The 24,613-nt window shown below is 40.2% G+C and overlaps 3 protein-coding genes across 3 annotated transcripts; all 3 read right to left on the bottom strand.

The window, feature by feature from the left end:
- Nucleotides 1–2,507: 2,507 nt before the first annotated feature.
- LOC128569087 (protocadherin beta-15-like) lies at nucleotides 2,508–5,326 on the bottom strand. The gene has a single exon (XM_053567176.1). The coding sequence runs from the start codon at nucleotides 5,113–5,115 to the stop codon at nucleotides 2,752–2,754; it is 2,364 nt and encodes a 787-aa protein (XP_053423151.1). The 5' UTR covers nucleotides 5,116–5,326; the 3' UTR covers nucleotides 2,508–2,751.
- Nucleotides 5,327–7,480: 2,154 nt separating this feature from the next.
- LOC128569086 (protocadherin beta-15-like) lies at nucleotides 7,481–10,222 on the bottom strand. Its single transcript, XM_053567175.1, has one exon. It carries the CDS (start codon nucleotides 10,220–10,222, stop codon nucleotides 7,811–7,813), a length of 2,412 nt encoding a protein of 803 aa, XP_053423150.1. The 3' UTR covers nucleotides 7,481–7,810.
- Nucleotides 10,223–12,988: 2,766 nt separating this feature from the next.
- Nucleotides 12,989–16,576, bottom strand: LOC128569188 (protocadherin beta-18). Its single transcript, XM_053567321.1, has one exon. The coding sequence runs from the start codon at nucleotides 16,378–16,380 to the stop codon at nucleotides 14,014–14,016; it is 2,367 nt and encodes a 788-aa protein (XP_053423296.1). The 5' UTR covers nucleotides 16,381–16,576; the 3' UTR covers nucleotides 12,989–14,013.
- Between the last annotated feature and the right edge of the window lie 8,037 nt (nucleotides 16,577–24,613).

Genomic DNA, 24,613 nt, shown 5'->3' with positions numbered 1-24,613 from the left:
GTAAGGTATGTTTTCAGCTAAGTAGTTTTGACAGCACGTTCTTTGCTTAGGGAATTTGGAGGTACAAGAGCTTCCTTTAATTTGTTCTCACTATCACTGTCAGTTCAAACTGGCAGTGTTTCTGCTGATATAACATTCTCAAAAATCTTGTGGGTCTCTTGTGTATGTCACAGGGATTACTTCATTAGATCAGAGACTCATTCACAATTATTTCCTGAATAATTCACTCTATATTCCTGACTTTTCCTGAGGTGACAGAAAACATCTATGTCGCATGCCTAGTCCCTTCAAAAAGTCTTCCAGGTGATTGCCTGCTCTGATCCTTTCAAGGCACCCTTGGCTTTCTCTCTAGAACATGCATTCCTGGAAGTGAGTCTCCTAATTTTAACATCTTTTGCAATCTGAAAAAGCTGAGCATTTCCCCAGTAATCAGGTCCTAAGTCCTTTTTGCTTTAGGGTTCTTACCATAATCTAATTCCTCTCATAATTTTTTCCTCTCACCTTTTACTACTGTACCAGAAGCAACAACAATAACAACAACAAAAACAACAAAAACAGGCTGTACCTTCAGACCTTTGTATGAAAATCTCCTTAGCTAAATCTACAAGTTCATTATTTACAAATTCTTCCTTCCACACAACTGTAAGACACAACTCAGCTAAGATTTCTGCCCCTGTGTAGAAGGATCACCTTTCCTCCAAGTTCCAATAACATATTCCTCATATCTGCACCCTCATCAGCAAGAACTTTTATATCCATATTTCTATCCACAGTCTGTTTAAAATGATTTACGTATTCTTTAATGCAGCATGTATTTCTCCACATCCTCCTAACTTCCTTCTGAGACCTTACTAGCAGACTTGTTAACATCATAACTAATATTCCAAAGCAATCTAGGCTTTTCTATCATGCTTCTCAAAATTCTTCCAGCCTTTCCCCTTTGCTGAGTTCAAATGCTACTTCTCCATTTTTATATATGTTACAGTGGCATCCCACTTTAATCTATCAAAATCTGTATCAATCCGGGTTTAACCAGAGGAGCAGGGCCAGCGCATATATATTAAGGGATTTATTGTAAGGACATGACTTAATGTGACCATGAAAGCTGGCTAGAACAGTACAAAGGCTGGCAGGCAGTTAGAAGGGTAAGCTGGAACCCTGGGGCACAAGCTGAAGCTGCTGACCTCAGGTACAATTTCTTCATCTCAACAAAGACTTACCTCTGCTTTTAAGCCTTCTTAACTGATTGAATAAGGCCCACTCAGATTATCTAGGATATTCTAGTTTAAGTTTAGTATATTGGCAACTTTAATGCTGTTTGAACTTTAATTCCTCTTAATAACATATTAATAGGTTCCAGGGATGGGGATTTGAACATCTTTGGGGGCTATTATTTTGCACATCATTCTAGAGTATCTGCAAAGTTGAGAAGCTCCTGGAGAGAATCCTGACAAGACAAGATGTTTTTTCTCCAAATCATTCAACTCCTTCACCAACATATCCTTTAATAAATTTCATTTGGTTAACTAATATTAATTCTACAATGTATTTTTTCTTTTAAATTCCTTTTCAACCGGGGCGGCGCCTATGGCTCAGTCAGTAAGGCGTGGGCCCCATATACCAAGGGTGGCGGGTTCAAACCCGGCCCCGGCCAAACTGCAACCAAAAAATAGCCGGGCATTGTGGCGGGTGCCTTGTAGTTCCAGCTGCTCCGGAGGCTGAGGCAAGAGAATTGCCCTAAGCCCAGGAGTTGGAGGTTGCTGTGAGCTGTGTGAGGCCACGGCACTCTACCGAGGGCCATAAAGTGAGACTGTCTCTACAAAAAAAAAAAATTCCTTTTCAACCAAAACAATATTATCCAAAGGCAAGTAGATGTTAGCATGTTCTACCATCAGAAGCTCCTCTAAGCTCAGAAGTTGCAGCTCCAGAATTTCTCTGCTATAGAAAGGGACAACTGCAGGAAATGCATTATTTGGTCCTAGAGTCCACTGGCCTTATAGAAACACCTTAAACATAGTTAACCTGGGTGTCAGTAAACCTATTTAGTACTCTTAACAGGTTCTTAACTTTAGTTAGACATAAGAGAAAACCCATAAGTCTTTTCTACATTAACTTAGATAAGAAAGAATAGATAGATGGTGCAGATACATTTTTAGGAGATATCATATGTATTTTTAGAGTGAAAGTCTAATCATTATAAGAATGGTCTTGAACAGCTTGAAATTATCTATGTTGCTTCCTGTCAGGAAAATGCAAATCCAAACAGGGAGCTTGGAAGAAACTGGGCATGAAAAAATATGAAATGATTCCACCTAAACAGAAATGGGGCTATCAAAATGTCAGATTTGGGTAAACAATACAAACTAAAAAAAGACTTCCAATACTTCCAAATAAAGTATGATTTAAAAAGCATACATTCTCATGTAATGTCATATAGTATGAATTGTAATTTAAAATTAGAGTTACATTTATTAGGAGGGGTTAACTAGCATATTATCCTTCCAAAGTGAGTACTAAAAATTTAATCAGAAATATAAAATTTCCTGACATAAACTATTTACTAATAATACAATAATTAGAAAACCAATTCTATAACAACCAGTCCAACAACAACAATGAAGAGTAACAGTACTATACACACAATAAGGAAAAAAAGAATAACAAAAGTAATTAAACACCAATACAGAGTTAAAGAAAACGAAAAGGAAGACAAAACTGCTATAGCCAGTAAGGAAGTTTCAGATACAGAAATTATTCTGGAAATTCTGGTTTCCTCCTAGAATCCTGGCCCAGTACACTGGGGAGGATAGGCTTCAAAAATTTGAATTCATTGCTCTCAGAGTCACCAGTCAGACACACCTCATACTGGTAACTATGAGACAAGGTTCCGGTGCCGCTGACGTCCACCAGGTGGCCTAGAAAGTGGCCCTCAGGCACCGAGCAGCCACCCGTAGACGCCGCCCTGTCCCTCCTGCACAGCCTCACCGCCACGAACAGCAGCACCGAGAACAGGAAGAGCGAGGACACCGAGGCCAAGGCGATGACCAGGTAGACGGTGAGCGAGTCGGCCTGGGCCTGCTCCGCCGCCGCCTCCGGGAGCGGCAGGTAGGGCTGGGAGAAGCCGTCCACCAGCAGCACGTGCAGCGTGACGCTGGCGGACAGCGGAGGCTCGCCATTGTCCTTCACCAGCACCAGCAACCTGTGCTTGGCCGCGTCGCGCTCGCTCAGCAGCCTGGCGGTGCGCACCTCGCCATTGTGCGCCCACACGCTGAACAGCCCGGGCTCCGTGGCCTTGAGCAGCTGGTACGACAGCCAGGCGTTCTGGCCCGAGTCGCCGTCCACTGCCACCACCTTGGTCACCAAGTAGCCGGCCTCGGCCGCCCTGGGCACCAGCTCGGTGCAGGGCGCAGAGCCGTTCTGCAGCGGGTACAGCACGAAGGGCGAGTTGTCGTTGGCGTCCACCACCACCACGCGCACCAGCGCCTCGCTGCTCAGCGCGGGGGAGCCTCGGTCTGTGGCGCCCACGCGGAACTCGAACGCCTGCAGGGCCTCGAAGTCCAGCGCCCTCAGGGCGTACAGGTGTCCGTTGTCGGCGTTGATGGAGACCAGGGAGGCGAGGGGCAGGTGCGGGTCCTGAGGTGACAGCAGGGAGTAGGTGACCTGGGCGTTGGTGCCTGAGTCTCTGTCTGTGGCGCTGATGGTGCCTATGTGCAGGGCGGGGCTGTTGTTTTCGCGGACGAACAGAGTGTAGGAGGTTTGGGTGAAGGCGGGGACGTTGTCATTGATGTCAGAGACCAGCACTGTTATGTTTTGCTGGGTTTGCAGCCTGGGTGTCCCTAAGTCAGTGACCGTGACAGTGATGTTGTACTCAGCTTGGCTTTCTCTGTCCAGTCCTCCTTCTGTTACCAACCTGTAGAAATTCTCAACTGACGGTTGCAGCATAAATGGAACATTTTCCTGAATTGAGCAAACCGTTTTTCCATTTTCCCCAGAGTCTCGGTCTCGAATCCTAAACAGAGCCACTTCTGTCTCAGGAGAATTTTCAGGAATTGGGCTGGTAAGTGATGAAATTGTTAATTCTGGGGCGTTATCATTAACATCCAGCACCTTGATAGAGACGGAGCATTTTCCATTAAGTCCCCCACCATCAGATGCTTCTATATCTAGCTCATATGAAGATATTGTCTCAAAATCTAGTTTTTTAACTAGTCGAATTTCTCCGGTAAGGCTGCTTAGTTCAAAAGTTTTGCTTATCTCCTGAGAACTATAAAAAAGTGAGTATGAAATTTGTCCATTTGTCCCTGCGTCTAAATCCCTAGCGGAGACCCTGACAACTAGGGAGCCTACTGGGCTATTTTCTGGGACCTGCGCCTTGTAGAGAGTCTGTGCAAACTCTGGGGCATTGTCATTGACGTCCAAGACCAAGATTCGGATCTGTGAAGTCCCAGATCGCTGTGGAGAGCCACCATCCAGAGCTGTCAGGGTTAATCTGATCTCTGCCACCTCCTCACGATCCAGTTCTTTGTCTAGCACCAGCTCTGGGTATTTTGTGCCATCTCCCCGGGTGCGAGTGGAAACATGGAAATAAGAGTTGAGACCAATATTGTAGTTTTGAACGTCGTTGTCACCCACGTCCAAGTCCTGAGCTTTTTTCAGGGAAAACACAGTTCCAGGAGAGCTGTTCTCTAGGATTTTCAGAATCATTTCTCTTTCAGCAAACTCAGGAGAGTGATCATTTATGTCTCTTACCAGTAGCTCAGCTCGAAATACTTTCAAAGGATTTTTCAGTAACACTTGGAAATGCATTACACAGGGCTCAGTGGGGCCGCACAGCTCTTCCCGGTCCAGTTTCTCATTTAATGTTAACTCCCCGCTCTGCAGATCAAGCTGCAAGCGTGGTTGGTTATCCTCAGAGACTACCCGGGCTTCCCGTGCAGATAGCTCTCCTACTTCCAACCCTATGTCTTTGGCCAGATTGGCGACAAAAGAGCCTCTCTCTGTTTCCTCCATCACAGAATAGCGAAGGGGTTCCCAGCCTGCCTTAGCTGCTCCCAGTAAAAAAAAGAGAATCAGGACTTGCCTTTGTTTAGGAAAGCGCTTCTCTCTGGCCTCCATCTTTACTTCTGCACACGCTTTTCCAGAAACAGGGTCCAAAACTACCACAGGGAGTGATGCGTCTGAGACAGTGATCGATCTGTCAGTTGATAAACACTCCGGAAATGTAGGTGAGGACCATCTTCTGGAGACCGATTGGTCCGAGCTCTGCTTTCAGGCTTTTTATCTTCCGCTGAAAGAAGTCTGAAGTCGTTCCTAGCCTTTAATGGGCACTTTCTGAAGGCTTAGCCTGCAGCGCCACCATGCGTTGTCTTTACTTCAATACGAATTGCTAAAATAGTCCTATATTCTATTAGGAGTTTGGAAATTGGAGGAAATGATGTAGTCATAAAATCATGCAATTATAATTATTCATTCTTTTATTCAAAGAAGTATTATTGATATCTATGTACCAGGTTCTGAAATACATTAGTAAACAACCTGGACATAGTCCCCACCATCTAGAACCTGTAGTCTGGGTGGGGTGCTCTGAAGGAAACTGAGAAGTGAAAGAAGATATAATAGTGATAAGTCACTGCAAAAATAACAAATAGCCAGGTGTGATTTCTTAAAATTCTGTTGGCAAAAAAGAATTAATTCCTTTGTGTTTCTTTCAAATTCTAGGCAAACTATGTTCTAGAATTTTGGCCAACATTGGTTGAATTACATCAGGGAAAAAGCAATCAGTTCATTTCAATATGAAAATGTGCAATCCTCTCTACATAAGGACAGAGCATTATGATTTTATGACATTTGAAAACTGTGGGAAATTCATGAGGACACTTCCTATATCTCTTACCCTGTTTTTTCTCCCCAGCATTTATTATCATCTGACATAGTATAAATGCACATATTTGTTTTTCTTTTGTGCAACACTTGAATGTTAAAACTTTGTTTTGGTCACTGCTGCATTCCCCAAATCTATGATAATCCCTGGCACAGAGTAGGCAACAAATGTTTCTTGAGTAGATCCATTAATAAAGCCAAAAATTCTGACGGTTTAATTCTCCTACATAGAAGTCCCCTCTTTTGCTGGGGTCCCAGTTCATTATAAAAGCTGGATAAAGAAGACATGTTCTCCAGTAGCTATTTTCTATGCTCTTTTGAACTTGAAATAACCCAGAATGATCTAAAATGTCCTTTCATTAATGGCAAAATACCCAGGTTCCCCCTAAACAAAATGATATAAAAAGAAAGAGCAAAACAACAAGCTTATGGTGATCCTAAAAAATAAGGTAAAAATCCCTTTAAGACACACATTTTACATTGTTGATGTTATTTTATACTAATGCTATTATGATATCAATAATATTTAAACTTTATCTTATATAGTAACATTTTCTCAAAATTTCTACTAAACACTTGCAGAGACTGTAGCACTGGAAAAATCCTTCAGTTTTTATCAAAATTATATAATCTAATAAAAGCTTGTGCTTATCCCTTATAGACTATTAATATTTTATAACCTGTGATCCATGATTATATTAATATGAAATGCTACAATAAATGCAAATTAATGGTAAGGAAAGTCTACCTTACCAACCATGCAAGAATAACAGGCTTAATAAAAACCTCACTTAGATATCTTAATTAGAGGGAAATTTATTAACAGAGTACATATTTGTCTCCAAAACCACAAGGAGAAAGCAGATTTTGAAGGGCCAGAAAATCTACAACAGGAAAATATACAATTATGTCACTCTTTTGGCATTGCCTTTTCTTCTTGTCTCTTAGCAGGTTGACTTTTTGTACTTCTTTTCATGTATTTAGCAAAACATGACATCATTTTTTCTGTTAAGTTCTTAACAAAGAAACTATATCTGGTTTGTAAAGCTATTTTTTAAAACAGAATCAGTTTGGACCAACTTGGATCAGCAGTATCTACCATTCTGTATAATAATCTAAAATCAGAGAGGGAGATGGGTTATATAAAAAGAATGTGGCTTAAAAATGGGGGAGAGGGGGCTTCTGTGGCTCAAGGAGTAGGGCTTCAGCCCCATATACCAGAGGTGGTGGGTTCAAGCCTGGCCTAGGCCAAAATTGCAAAAAAAAAAAAAAGAAAAAGAAAAAAGAAAGAATGTGGCTGCAACAATATACCTCTGCTAAACACAGGAAAAGTTTCCAGAAAAATATGAGATGGGCTAGACACTACAAAGGGTTCTATTGTTTTAAAAAATCTTAAAATAATCTAATAATCTTTTAATGATATGCATATGTATTATATACTGGAGATTGCTATAAAGAACAGAAAAGTTTTTAAGTGTGGGAGAAATTACAGCCTTTCCCATTATTTCTGTGAAATAGTATTTCAAACAGAACCTTACAATTTTTGCAGACATTTCTTCAAAATTTATGTCTCAAGAAACATGCAAGCATAATATCAAATTAAGGAGAAGGTACACTAATAATTCATTGCTTTATTATCCTAATCTTCTAAACACCAAAAATATAGAAAAAATTTCAGAACAATTATCAGAGAATGGGGCTGGGGTCATCCTCAAATCAAGTGCCTGTGACTCTGAAAAGTTGATAAATTGAACAAATATTCATGAAATTCAGTAATTAGAAAGAAAGGAAGGAGAGAATATATGAAGATATAATCAAAGAAAATTTCTAATCTCCCTAACAAGGAAAATGAAATCAGCAAAAACAAATACTATATGGACCAATAAACAAAACATAATGGAGATCTACTATCTTGAGAAATAACTAACCTTTATCCTGAATGCTCTGAAAAGTCAAAAGATTTCAAATTGAATCCAAAACCATTTACAAAGTTGGATTTTTCCTCCACCTCATTCATGGCACCGTGATGGTTAGGCGTAACAGACTTCAGAAATTTCAACTCGCTGGTCCCCTGATCGCCTTTCAGACAAACCTCATACTGGTAACTCTGGGACAGGGTCCCAGTACCGCTGACATCCACTAGGTGGCCCGCAAAGTGGCCCTCAGGCACCGAGCAGCGACCCGCAGACGCCGCCCTGTCCCTCCTGCACAGCCTCACTGCCACGAACAGCAGCACCGAGAACAGGAAGAGCGAGGACACTGAGGCCAAGGCGATGACCAGGTAGACGGTGAGCGAGTCGGCCTGGGCCTGCTCCGCCGCCGCCTCCGGGAGCAGCAGGTAGGGCTGGGAGAAGCCGTCCACCAGCAGCACGTGCAGCGTGACGCTGGCAGACAGCGGAGGCTCGCCATTGTCCTTCACCAGCACCAGCAGCCTGTGCTTGGCCGCGTCGCGCTCGCTCAGCAGCCTGGCGGTGCGCACCTCGCCATTGTGCGCCCACACGCTGAACAGCCCGGGCTCCGTGGCCTTGAGCAGCTGGTACGACAGCCAGGCGTTCTGGCCCGAGTCGCCGTCCACCGCCACCACCTTGGTCACCAGGTAGCCCGCCTCGGCCGCCCTGGGCACCAGCTCGGTGCAGGGCGCAGAGCCGTTCTGCAGCGGGTACAGCACGAAGGGCGAGTTGTCGTTGGCGTCCACCACCACCACGCGCACCAGCGCCTCGCTGCTCAGCGCGGGGGAGCCTCGGTCTGTGGCGCCCACGGGGAACTCGAACGCCTGCAGGGCCTCGAAGTCCAGCGCCCTCAGGGCGTACAGGTGTCCGTTGTCTGAGTTGATGGAGACCAGGGAGGCGAGGGGCAGGTGCGGGTCCTGAGGTGGCAGCAGGGAGTAGGTGACCTGGGCGTTGGTGCCTGAGTCTCTATCTGTGGCGCTGATGGTGCCTATGTGCAGGGCGGGGCTGTTGTTTTCGCGGACAAACAGGGTGTAGGAGGTTTGGGTGAAGGCGGGGGCGTTGTCATTGACATCGGAGACCAGCACTGTTATGTTCTGTTCAGTTTTCAGCCTGGGTGTCCCTAAGTCAGTGACTGTGATGGTGATGTTATACTCAGCTGTAAGTTCTCTGTCTAGCGCTCCCTGTGTTACCAGCCTGTAGAAATTCTCAACTGAAGGTTCCAGCATGAATGGAACATCATGCCGAATTGAGCAAATCATTTTTCCATTTTCCCCAGAATCTGGATCTTGAATACTAAAAAGAGCTACCGTGGTCTCAGGGGAATTTTCGGGGATGGGGTCTAGGACCGATACTATGGTCAGTTCAGGGGCGTTATCATTGATATCCACCACCTGTATCAAGACAGTGCATTTTCCCGAAAGACCTATCCCATCAGAGGCTTTAATATCCACCTTATATGACTCAATTTTTTCAAAATCTAATTTCCTAATTAGTTTAATTTCTCCCGTTAGTTCATTAAGTGCAAATGTCTTGGAGATCTCTTCATCAATATAAAAAAACGAGTAAAGTATTTTGCCATTTATTCCCGTGTCTAAATCTCTAGCGGAAACAGTGGCAACAACGGATTCCAGCGGACTATTTTCCGAGATCTGCACTTGATAGAGCGGCTGGGCAAACTCAGGGGCATTGTCATTGATATCCAGGATATCGATGAGAACCAGGGCGGTCCCACTTCTGGGAGGATCTCCACCATCTACTGCCCTGAGAGTTAACCTGAGCTCAGTCTGCTCTTCTCTATCAAGGGCTTTGTCCAGAACCAGTTCAGGGTACTTTCTGCCTTCACCACCATTGTGGGTGAGAACATGGAAATGGGAGCTGGGGTAGATCGTGTAATTTTGAATGTTATTAACGCCTACATCCAAGTCTTGTGCATTTTTCAAGGGAAACCCAGTTCCTGGAGGAGTATTTTCCATGATTTTCAAAATCATTTCTGCTTCTGGGAACACAGGGGAATTGTCATTTATGTCACTGACCAAAAGTTTAAACCTATATACCTCCAAAGGTTCTTTCAGTAACACCTGGAAATGCAGCACACAAGGCTCAGTGGAGCCACAGAGTTCTTCCCGATCAAGTCTTTCATTGACTTGCAGATCGCCAGTATGAAGGTTCAGCTGAAAATGTTTTTTATTATTGTTAAAAATTACCTGAGCCTCCCTCCAGGACAACTCTCTTACCCCTAGCCCTAGGTCCTTTGCTAGATTTGCCACAAAAGAACCACTCTCCATTTCTTCCGCTACAGTGTAAGCTTTCTGCTCCGCCCAAGTCCGAGACAGCATAACAAAGAGAAGCAGAACTTGCCTTAGTCTAGGAAAGCGCTCCTTTTCAGCCTCCATTTCTCTAACACCAAAAGCCATTAAGATCCGGATGCCTCTGTTGAGTCCGTAGGAACTCTTCTCTGGATATCAGTCCCTGTCACAACGCGATTTTCTGTTAACAAAGTCTCTGCTCTTTGATGGATCTGATCATTACTGCCAGAATAGCAACCAGAACAGTAACCATCCGCAAGTCTGTTTTTCAGCAGCCTTAGCTTGCAGCGCCACCACGCGTTGGTACTTAAAACTTAGTTTGCTAAATACTTACAAAATATTGATTCTACTTTCTTAGATTTATGCAAAAAAAAAAAATCACGGATTATATATGGTGTGATTTATAAAATAAAATGGTCACTTCTGTTTTCCTGTGAGATTATGAATGTGGAAATGATGCCAGATACTTTGGGAAATTATGCGAATGCAAAGTTAATTATATTCAACAAATATTGATTTCCTATTATAATCAGGCACGGCACTAAATGGTGAGAATAAAAATAGCTTCTCTGACTTCAGGGACCATACAACATGATTTCTACTATGTTGTATAGTGAATATTTCAGGAAAATTGAGCAGAAAAAATGTATGTAGTTATCACTTAAAGAAAGAATATACACCGTTAAGCTCTTAACTGCTGCTAGCACAGTAAAGAGATTTATTCACGTTTCAGAAGTATAAACTTAAGTGGTATGGTTTATTATGAAAACTAAATAGATAAAGAGTTGTGGATAACTTGTTTGTAAATACTGCCTAAGGACTGTCTCTGTACTTCTGTAAGCTTGTTGTATTGATTTGTTACATTGTCTAAAACGATTTGTAAAGAGCATATGCATTTTTTGCCAAAACTAACATACACACACATAGAAGCTGAACTTTACTGACATTTTGAAGGGGAGGCAGCTAAAGATAAAGGCTGAAATTAAAATGAAAAATAAAATGCAGGCCAGAGAAGTGGCTCACACCTGTAATCCTAGCACTCTGAGAGGGTGGATCCCGTGATCTCAGGAGTTCTAGACCAGCCTGAGCAAGAGTGAGACCCCAATCTCTACTAATAGAAAAACGAGCCCAGTATTGTGGTGGGCTCCTGTAGTCTCAGCTACTTGAGAAGCTGAGTCATGAGGATCCCTGAGCCCAAGAGTCTGAAGTTGCTGTCAGCTATAATGATGCCATTGCACTCAAACATATAAAATAAAATAAAATACAGATGAAAATAAGTTAGATCCATCTGAAACAGCAGATTAATTCTCAACTAGGAAAGATCTCAACTCATTTTAGTAATCAACTCACGTATCTCTTGTGAATCACGTATGTCTTGGGATCCTGACATCCTAGTATGGAACTGAAATTCTCTTTTAAAGAGGGGAAATACATCTTGGAGGAAGAGACCCAGGGTCTTCTCAATTGCACCAACTTTAGCCAATGTTTAAATAGTAGACACTATTATATGTATAATAATATATTTTGGTATTTCATTTACCTAGCTAACTGGGAAAACAGCTTGAGCTAAGTTCAATAATTGTATTTTGGGGCGGCGCCTGTGGCTCAGTCGGTAATGTAAGCTGTGTGATGCCATGGCACTCTACCGAGGGCCAGTAAGTGAGACTCTGTCTCTACAAAAATATATATATATATAAAATAATTGTATTTCATATTGGTTTAATTCTGTTAAGGTACCAATTGTTCAAATCAACATTCTATGTTAGAATACACTTATTTTCCTCCCCACAGTGAAATTAATTTGATTAAATAGTCAATATATGAGACCATGCTGTTAAAATCTGATGGACAATTTTCCTTATAGAAAGATCTTGGTCATGGATCCAAATTCTTTATTATGGAACTAAGTGTCCAATAAAATGTGCCTTGAATGTCTATGCATTTTTGCATATTAATAGGATTGAAGCTGGTGCCTATGTCAGACAGCTAACGAATCTTAGTTTTTTATTCCCATCTTTTATCTCTCAAATTATATCCTGTGTAAGATCTAAGCTCCTAGGCTTGGCAGAAACAATTTTTTTTCATGAGGCTTTCTAGTAGTAGGGTATATGTCAATTAAATAATATTTATTACTAAAACTAAAATGATAAATCAAGCCATATGATCAAAATTAGATTATTTATAGAGCCAGATCATTTTACATTAATGATAAATCAGTTTGTTCACACTTAAAGCAGCAAATAATTTTTAAAAGAAAGAGTCGCTAAGGGGGGGTATGATGATCCCAAGACAAGGTACAGACAGAATAAGCTTCTAATATAGATTAGCTATCTCTAAGCTTATACATTCTGTATTTCATTAAGTTAATATTACTATAAGACCAGGGTTTGATGGTATATAGGCTAATTGAGTACTCAAGATTGCACATATCTTTCAAGTGACTTTTGGTTTCAAGAAACTCCCCTACAATACAGGTTAAAGAAAGGAATTTTGCTATTAGGAAATTGTAGTCTTACTGTAGAACCCCATGGAAATTAGACATTGGGTACTTAGGAGGACCTGGAATCAGGAATTGACAGGTCTAGAACCAAGTAGCTATCTCAGTCTCTATTGTTTTCTACATTTCTGCCTCCTGCACACTCTATTCCTTCTCATTTACACTCTTTCCTTCTAGTCCTCTGTCCTCTTTGTCTAGAAGCCATTCTCTGCTTCCAGCCTGCACAGATATAAACATGTCTATCTCAGCCCATACTGAACATTTACTCAAGAGGAAAAGAATAGATGAACTATATTTTCATCACAAATTTAGGTGGGTGGAGAATGTGGCTATTCCAGCTTTAATCAGACATGGCTAACAAAGGCAAAGAAAGTGGAATAAATATCTCACTAATGATCAGCTCTCTTAGTACAAGGAAGTCCTCAGACAAGAAAAGAACAGGGGATGGATGAATGTGTGTATCTCAAATGCAAAGACTTTGAATTTATTTTAATAAAAACATCTACCAGCAATACATACAGTTCACAAATATTTATAAAAATGCCTTAGGGCAGAAAAATCCTCTGCAATAATTGGCAGAAAAGTAGAATGGAAAGATTATACTTTTAAAATAAAAACACTAAATTAGATAACATTTTAAAAACCATTCTAACAGATAAGTAATTAAGTTTTTATTCACATCATGCATTTTCTTCCATACTAATATTATCAACCATATAAAATCTGTTTCGGTGAGAGGACCCACAGTCAAAACATCAAGAAAATATGAAGGGGCAGGGCGCTGTGGCTCAGGCCTGTAATCCTAGCATTCTGGGAAGGGGAGGGGGAGGGGGTATTGCCTTAGCTCACAGGTTTGAGACCAGCCTGAGCCAGAACGAGACTTCCTCTCTAAAAATAGCTGGGCATTGTGGTGGGCGCCTATAGTCCCAGTTGCTTGGGAGGCCAAGGCAAGAAAATGTCTTAAGCCCAAGAGTTGGAGGTTTCTGTGAGCTGTGACACTATGGCACTCTATGGAAGGTGGCAAAGTGAAACTTTGTCCTCCCACCCCCAAAAAAGAAAGCATGAAGGAACCCAGTGTGCAATTAAATTTGAAGAGAAAATGATGTATTCATGAAAATGATGTATTTGTGAATACATCTTTTGAGGTTGCATTGTGGAACACAGGCTAAGCAAATACCTGCGCCCTTAATATTTTTCACAGTTAATATAAAGAAACAGAAGAAAGTAGACTTAAATTTCTGAACTTTCTGACAACTCTTGAGTTAAATGAAGCTAGCCAAAATGAAGAACTATACATGACAATGAATACAATTTATAAGAAATTTAGACTTAATCTAATGTTCTACATTACAATTAGATTTTTAATTGAACTCAAAGCCATTCACAAAGGTGGGGCTTTCTCCACCTCATTACCCTGGGGCGGGAGGTTGAGGGTAACTGGCTTCAAGAACTTGAACTCGCTGGCCCCAGAGCCTCCAGTCAGACAGACTTCATATTGATAACTCTGAGACAGAGTCTCACTGCCGCTAATGTCCACCAGGTGGCCCGGAAAGTGACCCCCAGGCACTGAGCAGAGACCCGCAGACGCCGCCCTGTCCCTCCTGCACAGCCTCACCGCCACGAACAGCAGCACCGAGAACAGGAAGAGCGAGGACACCGAGGCCAAGGCGATGACCAGGTAGACGGTGAGCGAGTCGGCCTGGGCCTGCTCCGCCGCCGCCTCCGGGAGCGGCAGGTAGGGCTGGGAGAAGCCGTCCACCAGTAGCACGTGCAGCGTGACGCTGGCGGACAGCGGAGGCTCGCCATTGTCCTTCACCAGCACCAGCAGCCTGTGCTTGGCCGCGTCGCGCTCGCTCAGCAGCCTGGCGGTGCGCACCTCGCCATTGTGCGCCCACACGCTGAACAGCCCGGGCTCCGTGGCCTTGAGCAGCTGGTACGACAGCCAGGCGTTCTGGCCCGAGTCGCCGTCCACCGCCACCACCTTGGTCACCAAGTAGCCGGCCTCGGCCGCCCTGGGCACCAGCTCGGTGCAGGGCGCAGAGCCGTTCTGCAGCGGGTACAGCACGAAGGGCGAGTTGTCGTTGGCGTCCACCACCACCACGCGCACCAGCGCCTCGCTGCTCAGCGCGGGGGAGCCTTGGTCTGTGGCGCCCACGCGGAACTCGAACGCCTGCAAGGCCTCGAAGTCCAGCGCCCTCAGGGCGTACAGGTGTCCGTTGTCTGAGTTGATGGAGACCAGGGAGGCGAGGGGCAGGTGCGGGTCCTGAGGTGGCAGCAGGGAGTAAGTGACCTGGGCGTTGGTGCCTGAGTCTCTGTCTGTGGTGCTGATGGTGCCTATGTGCAGGGCGGGGCTGTTGTTTTCGTGGACGAACAGGGTGTAGGAGTTTTGGGTGAAAGTGGGTGTGTTGTCATTAACATCGGAGACCAGCACTGTTATGTTTTGCTCAGTTTTCAGCTTAGGTGTCCCCAAATCAGTGACAGTGATGGTGATATTGTATTCGCTTCTCATTTCTCTATCCAGTGGACGCTCTGTTACTAATGTGTAGAAATTCTTAAAGGTAGGCTTTAACAGAAAGGGGAGGTTGTCCTGAATTGAGCAAACCATTCTCCCATTTTCTCCAGAGTCTTGGTCTCGTACACTGAAAACAGCGACCACCACCTCAGGCGACGAGTTTTCAGGTATGGGACTGGTAAGAGATGTCATGGCTATTTCTGGTGGGTTGTCATTCACATCTAGGACCCGCACTAAAATGGTTGATTTTCCAGAAAGGCTCCCACCGTCAATGGCCTGAATATTTATGGTGTAAGACGGAATTAGCTCAAAATCTAGAAGTGCTTTTAAATGGACTTCGCCGGAAGTTGGATGGATTTCAAATGTTTTCCGTATGTCTCTGGATACATGGGAAAATGAATAAGATAGTTCTCCATTTATTCCTGCGTCTAAATCTGTGGCGGACACTCTGATGACCATGGAGTCCACAGGGCTGTTCTCTGGTATCTGGACTTCGTAGACCAGCTTCTCAAACTTGGGTGCGTTATCATTGATATCCAGGACCATGACGCAAATCAGTGTAGTCCCGGACCTGGGCGGAGACCCGCCGTCAGATGCTGACAGAGTTAAACACAGCTCAGGCTCCTTCTCTCGATCCAGAGATTGGTCCAGTACCAGCTCTGGGTATTTTCTGCCCTCATCACTGTCTTGTAATTTAAGGTGGAAGTGGGGATTGGGGGTTATTGTGTAGTTTTGGACACCATTCTTTCCCACATCCAAGTCCTGAGCACTATCCATTTGGAATGAAGTTCCTGGAGTAGCACCTTCTGAGATTTTTAGAAGTATATGTTTGTCTAGGAACGTGGGAGCATGATCATTTATGTCTTTGACCAAAAGCTCAGCCCGAAAAAATTGCAAAGGATTTTCAAATAACACCTGGAAATGCAATATGCATGGCTCGGTGAGATCGCAGAGTGCCTCCCGGTCCAGTCGCTCATTTAAGAACAAGTGGCCAGTTTCAGAATCCAACCGCAAATACGGTTTATAGTCATCAAAGATAACTCTGGCCCCCCGTGCAGCCAGGTTTTCTATATTTGAACTCATATCTTTAACCACGTTGGCTATAAAGGTGCCAATCTCCATTTCCTCGGTCACAGAATATCTCCAAGTCTCAGAACACACCAAAGACCCTTCCAGGAAAACAAAGAAAAGCAGCACTTGCCTTATCTGCAGAGCTCTTCTCTCTCCCCGCTCCATGACTCCTTAGTCAAACGTCTTACTGAGGAAACGTTTCAACTCGATCTCTAGCAGCTCTGGGGGTTGCTCCTCTTTTCTATCAGCTTGGACCTTTGGGAATCTATAAACTTGTAGTTATGTCACACGGGGGTTTTTGGTGCCCTACTTTTCGATTGAAAGCCTCTTTGCTCCTGTTTTTTCTGCGCTCTCGGTTTCACTGGTTAAGGGAAACCAGGGCATATATGTATGCTCTTACAAAAGATTTCTCCATCTTATCCTGCAGCGCCACCACGCGACTTTGCAGATTTTCAGGCTTGAGACAAAATATTTACGTTGTGTGTAGAAAAATTTAAATTGTGTTTTCTCCTCCTATGTGCCTCTTTTTTTAGTTGCATTTTTTTGTGATATGCGATGCTATTGCTATTATTCAGTCATTAACCCAATCTAGAGCTGTGCTGGATATAAAAAGCGTATTTAAAATATTGTCCCTGTCTCAATAAATTATGATCTCTCCGTGAAGCCAATATTTAAAACAACTAAAGACCGTTAAGAGTACTCTTGAAAGTAAGAAAAAGGTTTTTAGGAAAATTGGAAATAGGGACTATAGGTCTTAGTTCTTCCAGCAAATACTCTTAGAGAAAATAAGAATGGGAGTATGATCTTGAAACTGAACCTGGCATATTCGAATAGTTGTTTGGGGGAGGTTGAACATTTCAGGTTGGGTGAATTGTACCTTTTATTTGGAGATAATTAGTAGGAGACTTATCTAGAAGGATTAGAAAATAAATGCTCAATAGTAATGAATAAAGTAAAGTATGTCCAGTTTCTGACAACATAAAAAGTTGAAACTAGACTTCAGTTTAGTTGTGGAACTTTATTTTAGCATTTTTATTTATCTATTTATGAATTAGTTTAGCAAGTATTTATTAAGACTATATTTTGTTCTAGGAATGATGATAAGTGTTAGGATTAGAAGGTGAACAGGGAGACATAATTCCTGCCATAAAAGAAAGAAATAGAAAAATGATCACACATTTTATTTTTGCAGTTTTGGGCCAGAGCTAGGTTTGAACCTGTCACCTCCAGCATGTGAGGCCAGCGCCCTACTCCTTTGAGCCACAGGCTTTGCCCATGATCGCACATTTTAAATAGAGCACAATTAATGTACAACTGGGAAAGTTCATGTTACTATAAGAGCATAGATGAGGGTCGTCCAACAAGAATTTGGAAGTACAGGACAGATTTTTCTGGAGAAATCATATTCTAAGCTGATACATGAAAAGTGAGAAGCAATTCAAATAAAAATTGGGCATGGGATAAAATTTTTAAGGCAAACTAAAAACATGGTTGTGCAAATCCAACATGAGAAAAGTGTCTTAGAGGAACTAAAATAAGATCAGTATGTCTGAGACATAAATCAAGAGTAGAGAAATGCTGAGCTGAAACTGGAAAGATAAGTAAATATTCTGTAAACCTTGCCAAGGCATTTGGACTTTGCACCAATAGAAATGCAAGATTATTAAAGAGTTTCAAACAGAAATATGGCATGATCTTGTTTTTATTTTTTCAAAATATCATCCTATTACAGAATGGAGAGTAAGATTAAAGGCAAGAGACTGGTTAAAAATGATTGCAGTAATACAGGTAAGAGATAATATATTGGCTTCAATTAGAAATATAGTAATGGGATTGTAGTGGGATGATAATATAATACAGGATATGGTGATAGAGTAGACATAGAATAGAGGGAGTGGGACTAGAAAGAATAAAAGTAAATGTATTTTGTTTTTCAGACTTAGGGAACTGAGTGGGTGTTAATGCTATTAACTGATAAAATAAACACAGGAGGAGGAGAAGGGAGAAGAACAGGAGCCAGCTAGAGAAGATATGTTTAATTTTTGAGGAAGGAAAATATTGTAACAAAACATGTTGAGTTAGCATCCATATAGATAATTATATAAACTATCTTCTATTACATAAATGAAATTGAGGAAAGAGGTCCAGGCTTTAAAGGCACATTGAAATTTATTTGTATAAATGGTTATTGAAGCTCTTCAAGAAAGACAGTTAATGATAGAGTTTTTTAAAAGTATGTTTGAATTTGTGATTTCGGAGATGATGCAGCTCTTAGAGATACAATTTCCAGAGAGCGTTCATGGTAACAGGTGACTAGCCTAGAGAACTGTGATTAGAGAGTGGTGGTCCATGCCTGTAATCCTAACTCTCTGGGAGACCAAGATGGGTGGATTGCTTGAGCTCACAAGTTGGAGACCAGCCTCAATGAGAGCAAGACCCCATCTCTACTAAAAATAGAAAAAACAGCCCAGTATCACATGGGTGCCTGTACTCCCAGCTACTTGGGAGGCTGAGGCAAGAGGATCTCTTAAGCCCAAGAATTTGAGGTTGCTATGAGCTATGATGCCACAGCACTATCTCAAAAAAAAAAAAAAGAAAAAGAAAGAAAAAGAAAAAAAAGAGATGAAAAGGGCTAGAAACAGAGACAAATCAAACTCCTGCACCCAGAATTGTAGCAAGGAATAGGCAAAGAGGAAAATTTTAAGAAGTTATATTTGAGAGATAAAATGTCTTTACACCACTTCTTTCCCACGATCTTGATTATTTAAAATTAATCTGATTAATTTAAACTTCAACTACTGTCAGGTTAATTTTAATCTCTTATTTGATTACTCAGACTCTTTATGTTGAAAAGGTTTACTTGATTTCTTTAAGCACATTAAAAATATACCACTTTCTATTATTTTTCAGTGCTACCGTTGAGACACATGGAGCATACCTGTCTGTCTGTCAGGTGTTTGAGGGTTAAATGTTTTTCCTATGGCTTAAAAAAAATTGTTTTTGTCTTTGTTTTTTTGAAATCTCACCATGCTGTTTCTAGGCATGAATGCTTTTATTAATTTACCCTATTAGGTTTCTTTGGATCTCATACATCTTTTCATCAATGTTTCATCAATTCTGAAAAATTTCCAATTACTATTTCTTTAAATATTGCTCCTGATCCAATCTTTCTTGTTTTTCTTGCTGGTGTTCTGATTAAATACATGTTAAACCTTTTTATTATATCCTGTGTTTCTAATTATCTCCTTTGTATTTTCCATCTTATTAACTTTCTGGCCTACCTGTTGAATAAATTATATTGTAATTTATCTTTCACTTCACTAATTCTTGGTCTGGTTGTATCTAATTTTCTATTAAACTTTTATTCAGTTTTTAAATTTTGATTATTACATTTTTCATTTTTGGGAAATGTACTTTCTTCTTTTCTAATCTTTCAAATCTTATAATCTTTAAGTTTAACATAATAATTATGATGTTTTAAAAGCTTTCAACTTCTGTGTTTTATGTTCTTTTTTTTTTTTTTGTCTGCTGACTCTCACTCATGGTGTCATGTTTCCTATGTATGCATTACCTTTGACTGTGTTTGTGCTAAGAACATAAAATATTAGTTATATAAATAATTTGAGGCTTGGAGTGAATATATATTTCATGGAAGATCTGCATTTGGTTCTATGAGAACCTGAGAGCACTATCTGTAAATGATCACCTCAAATCAAGTTTAAGTCTAAAAATCAAGTTCAAGGCTGAAATTCTACATAAAGGCTCATCCATTTCCAGTTTATTCTCATGCTCTTTAGGCATCCATGCCTATTAATGGGAATGTCTTCTATAAATTCTCACCTTGCTGGGATTTGGTTTCTCCTCTCATTATATTAACCAACAAAACAGAGCTTCAAATCTCCAGGATTCCAAATGTTTGCAGGGAAAAAGTAGATTTTGTGTTTATCTCTCTGGGTATCCTTTTAGCATGAACTTTGATGACAATAGATTAGTGTTTTAAAAGCTATTTTTGGTGAAAGCATTACTATACACAATTTATGTCACCCTTATTAAAAATATGAAGCATCAGAGATGTTGTTAAACTCAAAATTATAAGTAAACTCTTAGCTTTCATAGTGTATGGGCAATTGATTTCTTGGAGACTAGAGAAACAATGTATATTTTTAACCAACTTTAATCTATAATGATTCTATAACAATTGAATCAATTTAAACAATTCTAGGAAGAGACAACTTCTGTCATTGACATTAGTTATCATTTCTTTCTTTATTTCTTTTTTTTTAGAGACAGAGTCTCACTTTGTCACCCTCAGTAGAGTGCAGTGACAGCACAGCTCATAGCAACCTCCAGCTCTTGGGCTTAGGTGAGTCTCTTGCCTCAGCCTCCTGAGTAGCTGGGACTACAGGCGCCTGTCACAACTCCTGGCTATTTTTTGTTGCAGTTTGGCCGGGGCAGGTTCGAACCTGCCACCCTCGGTATATGGGGCCAGCGCCCTGCTCACTGAGTCACGGGCACTGCCTGATATTAGTTCTCATTTCTTTCTGCGCTCCTTATGCCCCTATACAGATAAAAATACCTTCTTTCTTATATCTTTGCTCTCTTCTCTTCCTCCATTACACATATTTATATAGTTGTTTATTTCTACATATATAAGATATTATGTACTATATATATCTGTGTGTATACACACACACACATATTTGTCACTATACAATAAATCTCAGTCTCTTTTTTTTTCTTTTAAAGCATTTGGGATTTATCCATGTGGTTGCATACTTAGCTTAACTCTTTTTGATCACTGATGAATAAAATGTGTAACATGTTGATTATCTTTTACCAACATATTATACATTTTATTCATCAGTTGCTTTACTGATGGATATATAGTTGTATTTCTATCTTTTGGTTTCCCAAGAAGAACATGCTTATTTTTATTTTTATTTTTTTTGAGACAGAATCTTACTCCCCCACCCTGGGTAGAGCGCTGAGGCATCATAGATCACAGCAACCTTGAACTCCTGGGCTCAAGCAATCCTCTTGCCTCAGCCTCCCTGGTAGCTAGGACTACAGGCACCCACTACAACTCCCAGCTAGTTTTTAGAGACGGGGTCTTGCTTTTACTCAGGCTGGTCTTGAACTCCATGAGCTCAAGCAATCCATTCACCTCAGCCTCCCAGAGATTACAGGCATGAGCCACCACACCTGGCCAAGAACAACTTTCTTTTCTTTTGTAGAGACAGAGTCTCACTTTACCGCCTTCAGTAGAATGCCATGATGTCACAGGACTCACAGCAACCTCTAGCTCTTGGGCTTCCGTGATTCTCCTGCCTCAGCCTCCCCAGCAGCTGGGATTACAGGTGCCTGCCACAACGCCTGGCTATTTTTGGGTTGCAGTTCAGCTGGGGCTGGGTTTGAACCCGCCACCCTTGGTATATGGGGCCGGCGCCCTACTCGCTGAGCCACAGGCGCCTCTTATACTCACTATTTTGTAAAGCTGTGTAAAAGTTTTCTGGCTTATATACCTCAAAGTAGAATTGCTGGATCATAGAATATGTACATATTAAATTTCACTAAATACTGTTAAAAGCCTCTCTACATAGGCTGTATATGTGATTTTCCATTAATACACATATTATCAAAATTCTTCATCTTCACTAATTTTAATGTGTGTTTCAGCAACTAAAGAGGTTGAACATCATTTCAAGTTCTTTTCAGAATTTGTTTTCCCTCTTTTTTCTTAAATTTCCTATCTCTGTTGTCCTTTATTTAAAAACTATTGGCTCTCTAGCCTTTTTGATGTTTTGTTGATTTGCAAGATTTATTAGCATAATCTATATATTAGTCCTTTTCAGTTAAAATATTGCAAGTAGCTTCTCTCTGTCTGCTAGTTTCTCTGTGCTATCTTTTAGTTTTAAGGTAGTATATTCATCAATTTGTATTTTTATTGTTTGCATTTTAAAGCCTTATTAAGAAATCCAAACCAATACTAGGATTATAAAGATAATTTTGCCTAATTTATTTCATTTTTTAATAATTTGAATATTTCAGATTCACTTCTTAGATAAATATGTTTAGTATTAAATTACATGAAATAGAGATTTTTTTCTTTATAACATCAGCCAGTTTCCCAATAACATTTGCAAAATAATCTCTTTTTCCCACCCAGCCCAGATATGTTGGCACCCCTTTTGTCATGACCAAGTTCTCTTATGTTAAAGGAGATCTGACCATGTAGGCTTGGTGGCTCACACATGTAATCCTAGCACTCTTGGAGGCAGAAGCAGGTGGATAGCTTGAGTTCATAGGTTTGACAAGCCTGAGCAAAAAGCTAAGACCCTGTCTCTAATAAAAACAGAAAAACTGAAGCAAGAGGATCACTTGAGTCCAAGAGTTGGAGGTTGCTGTGAGCTGTGAATCCACCGCTCTCTGGGCACTCTACCAAGGGCAACAAAGTGAAACTCCATCTCAAAAAAAAAAAAAAAATCTGACCATGGATTAGATTTTATCTGGTAATCTGTGAGTCTATTTCTGAACCATTCAAATAGATTTACTTACTTTAAATTCATAATTTGGACTAATATCTGTAATGTAAAGCATTTGCTGTTTTTCTTTTTAGGCATTTCCCATTTTTTTTCTAAAATTTATCTTAGCTCTTCATGCAACTTTATCTTCCATGTTATATTAGAAATCATTTGTAGATACTTAGTACTTATCACAGATTTCATTGAGATTACACTCAATTTATAAATTATTTTAGGAAGAAGAGTTCTTTATTGCATTAAGTTCTATCAAAAAATAGTGCCTTTCTTGATTTATTCAAACATTTAATTATTTGTCATTTTATTGATGTCATTTTTTTCTTAAAGGTTTTCTGCCTTCTTTTTGAGGCTAATTGCTAGAAATATAGTTTCTTTACTAAAAAATATCATTTTTAATTGTATAAAGGTGGGGCTAAACATACACTACTTTTATTTCTCTTTCCGTTTCACTTTTTTCTACCTTTTTATTCTATTCTTCTTTCTTTCTTCAGTTTTTTCTTGTTTGGCCTACCGATGGCTTTCATGGGTATACTTTTATTTCTTATGACTCTGAAAGATAAAGAGGGCCCAAACATTCTATTTGGGATTTTATCATTTAAATGTCAATTTTTTTTATTAAGTCAAATATACATAGATTATGAATACATTTATGCATACGTGGGATACAATGTGTTGATTTTTTTATACAGTCTTAAATATCAATTTAAATGAAATCCTTACAAATAATAAATACCTACTGCAATAAAAAATGAAACCAGTAAAAATTGCATAAAGTAGGGGGAATAAATGATTCTTAAGCACATTGAAATTTCTTTCATTCTATTTTGCAATGGGAAGTAAAATTCCATTTTACGATCATGTAGTCCATTATAGCATTTAATTTTATGAGATCAATTAGGAAAATATATATGTAAACTAGTCCTATATCTACACTATATACTACTTATAAAGATCTCTGTCTGATTATAGATTTCAGATGTGGCATCTGTAAACCATAAATGCAGATCCATACCTTCTTTGTTAGCATCTGAGAGAGGCCACAAATTCTTAGTGATGTTTTATATTTATCAAGTAATGCGTAGGGAAGTGAACCTAAATCATTTTCATTAACAGTTTCAATCTTCATTTCAATTTCTAAAGTTTTTGTCTACTATTCTAACTGATACTAATGAACATTACAAAATTTAAACTAATAAACACGGTGCATTTAAAGAAAACTAAATAGCAATATGAAGGCCCAGAATATTATAACACTCCTCATCTATAATAGCATCATCAACAACAAAAAAATAGTTGGAGGAAAAATTACTTCGGAAATCAATAATTTTCAACATGGTCATTAAATTTTACCATAAAGTAAATCCTTGAAAAATGAACAAATAAGGCTTTCCAGTACTGAAAATGGAAGGATAGAAGCTTTTTACACTTTATGATGAAAAAATTTTAGAGAAAATATGGTGATAAATTCAACAACATTTGCACCCATATTAACACTTTTTATTTTTACTTCATTTATCTTTTGGTGGTGTCTAAAAGTAAATTACATATCCTGTGACATTTGCTCTTAATATTTTAATTTGCAAATCCAAATAATAGAAAATAATGTCTTACAAAACGACACAATACCATTACTACAGCAAAGTAGTTTTAACTCCAATATAATCTTTTTGACCAAATAAATGAAAAACCAGAAAATACAGATTGTATCTCAACGTAACTGTAACAACTAACAAGGATTTTAAAAGCAACTAAGGAGAGCATGAGCAATGATCCTGCATGCAACCCTGTACAACCCAGAATCTAAAAGGGATTAGGCAAAAAGTAGCCCTAGTTTGCCAACAATAGTACAAAATCGGAAG

Source organism: Nycticebus coucang, chromosome 17 (genome assembly GCF_027406575.1).
Source record: "Nycticebus coucang isolate mNycCou1 chromosome 17, mNycCou1.pri, whole genome shotgun sequence".
In the NCBI taxonomy this organism is placed as follows: Eukaryota; Metazoa; Chordata; class Mammalia; order Primates; family Lorisidae; genus Nycticebus; species Nycticebus coucang.
The sequence above is the reverse complement of the archived record's forward strand: the minus strand, read 5'-3'. Positions and strand labels throughout refer to the sequence as shown.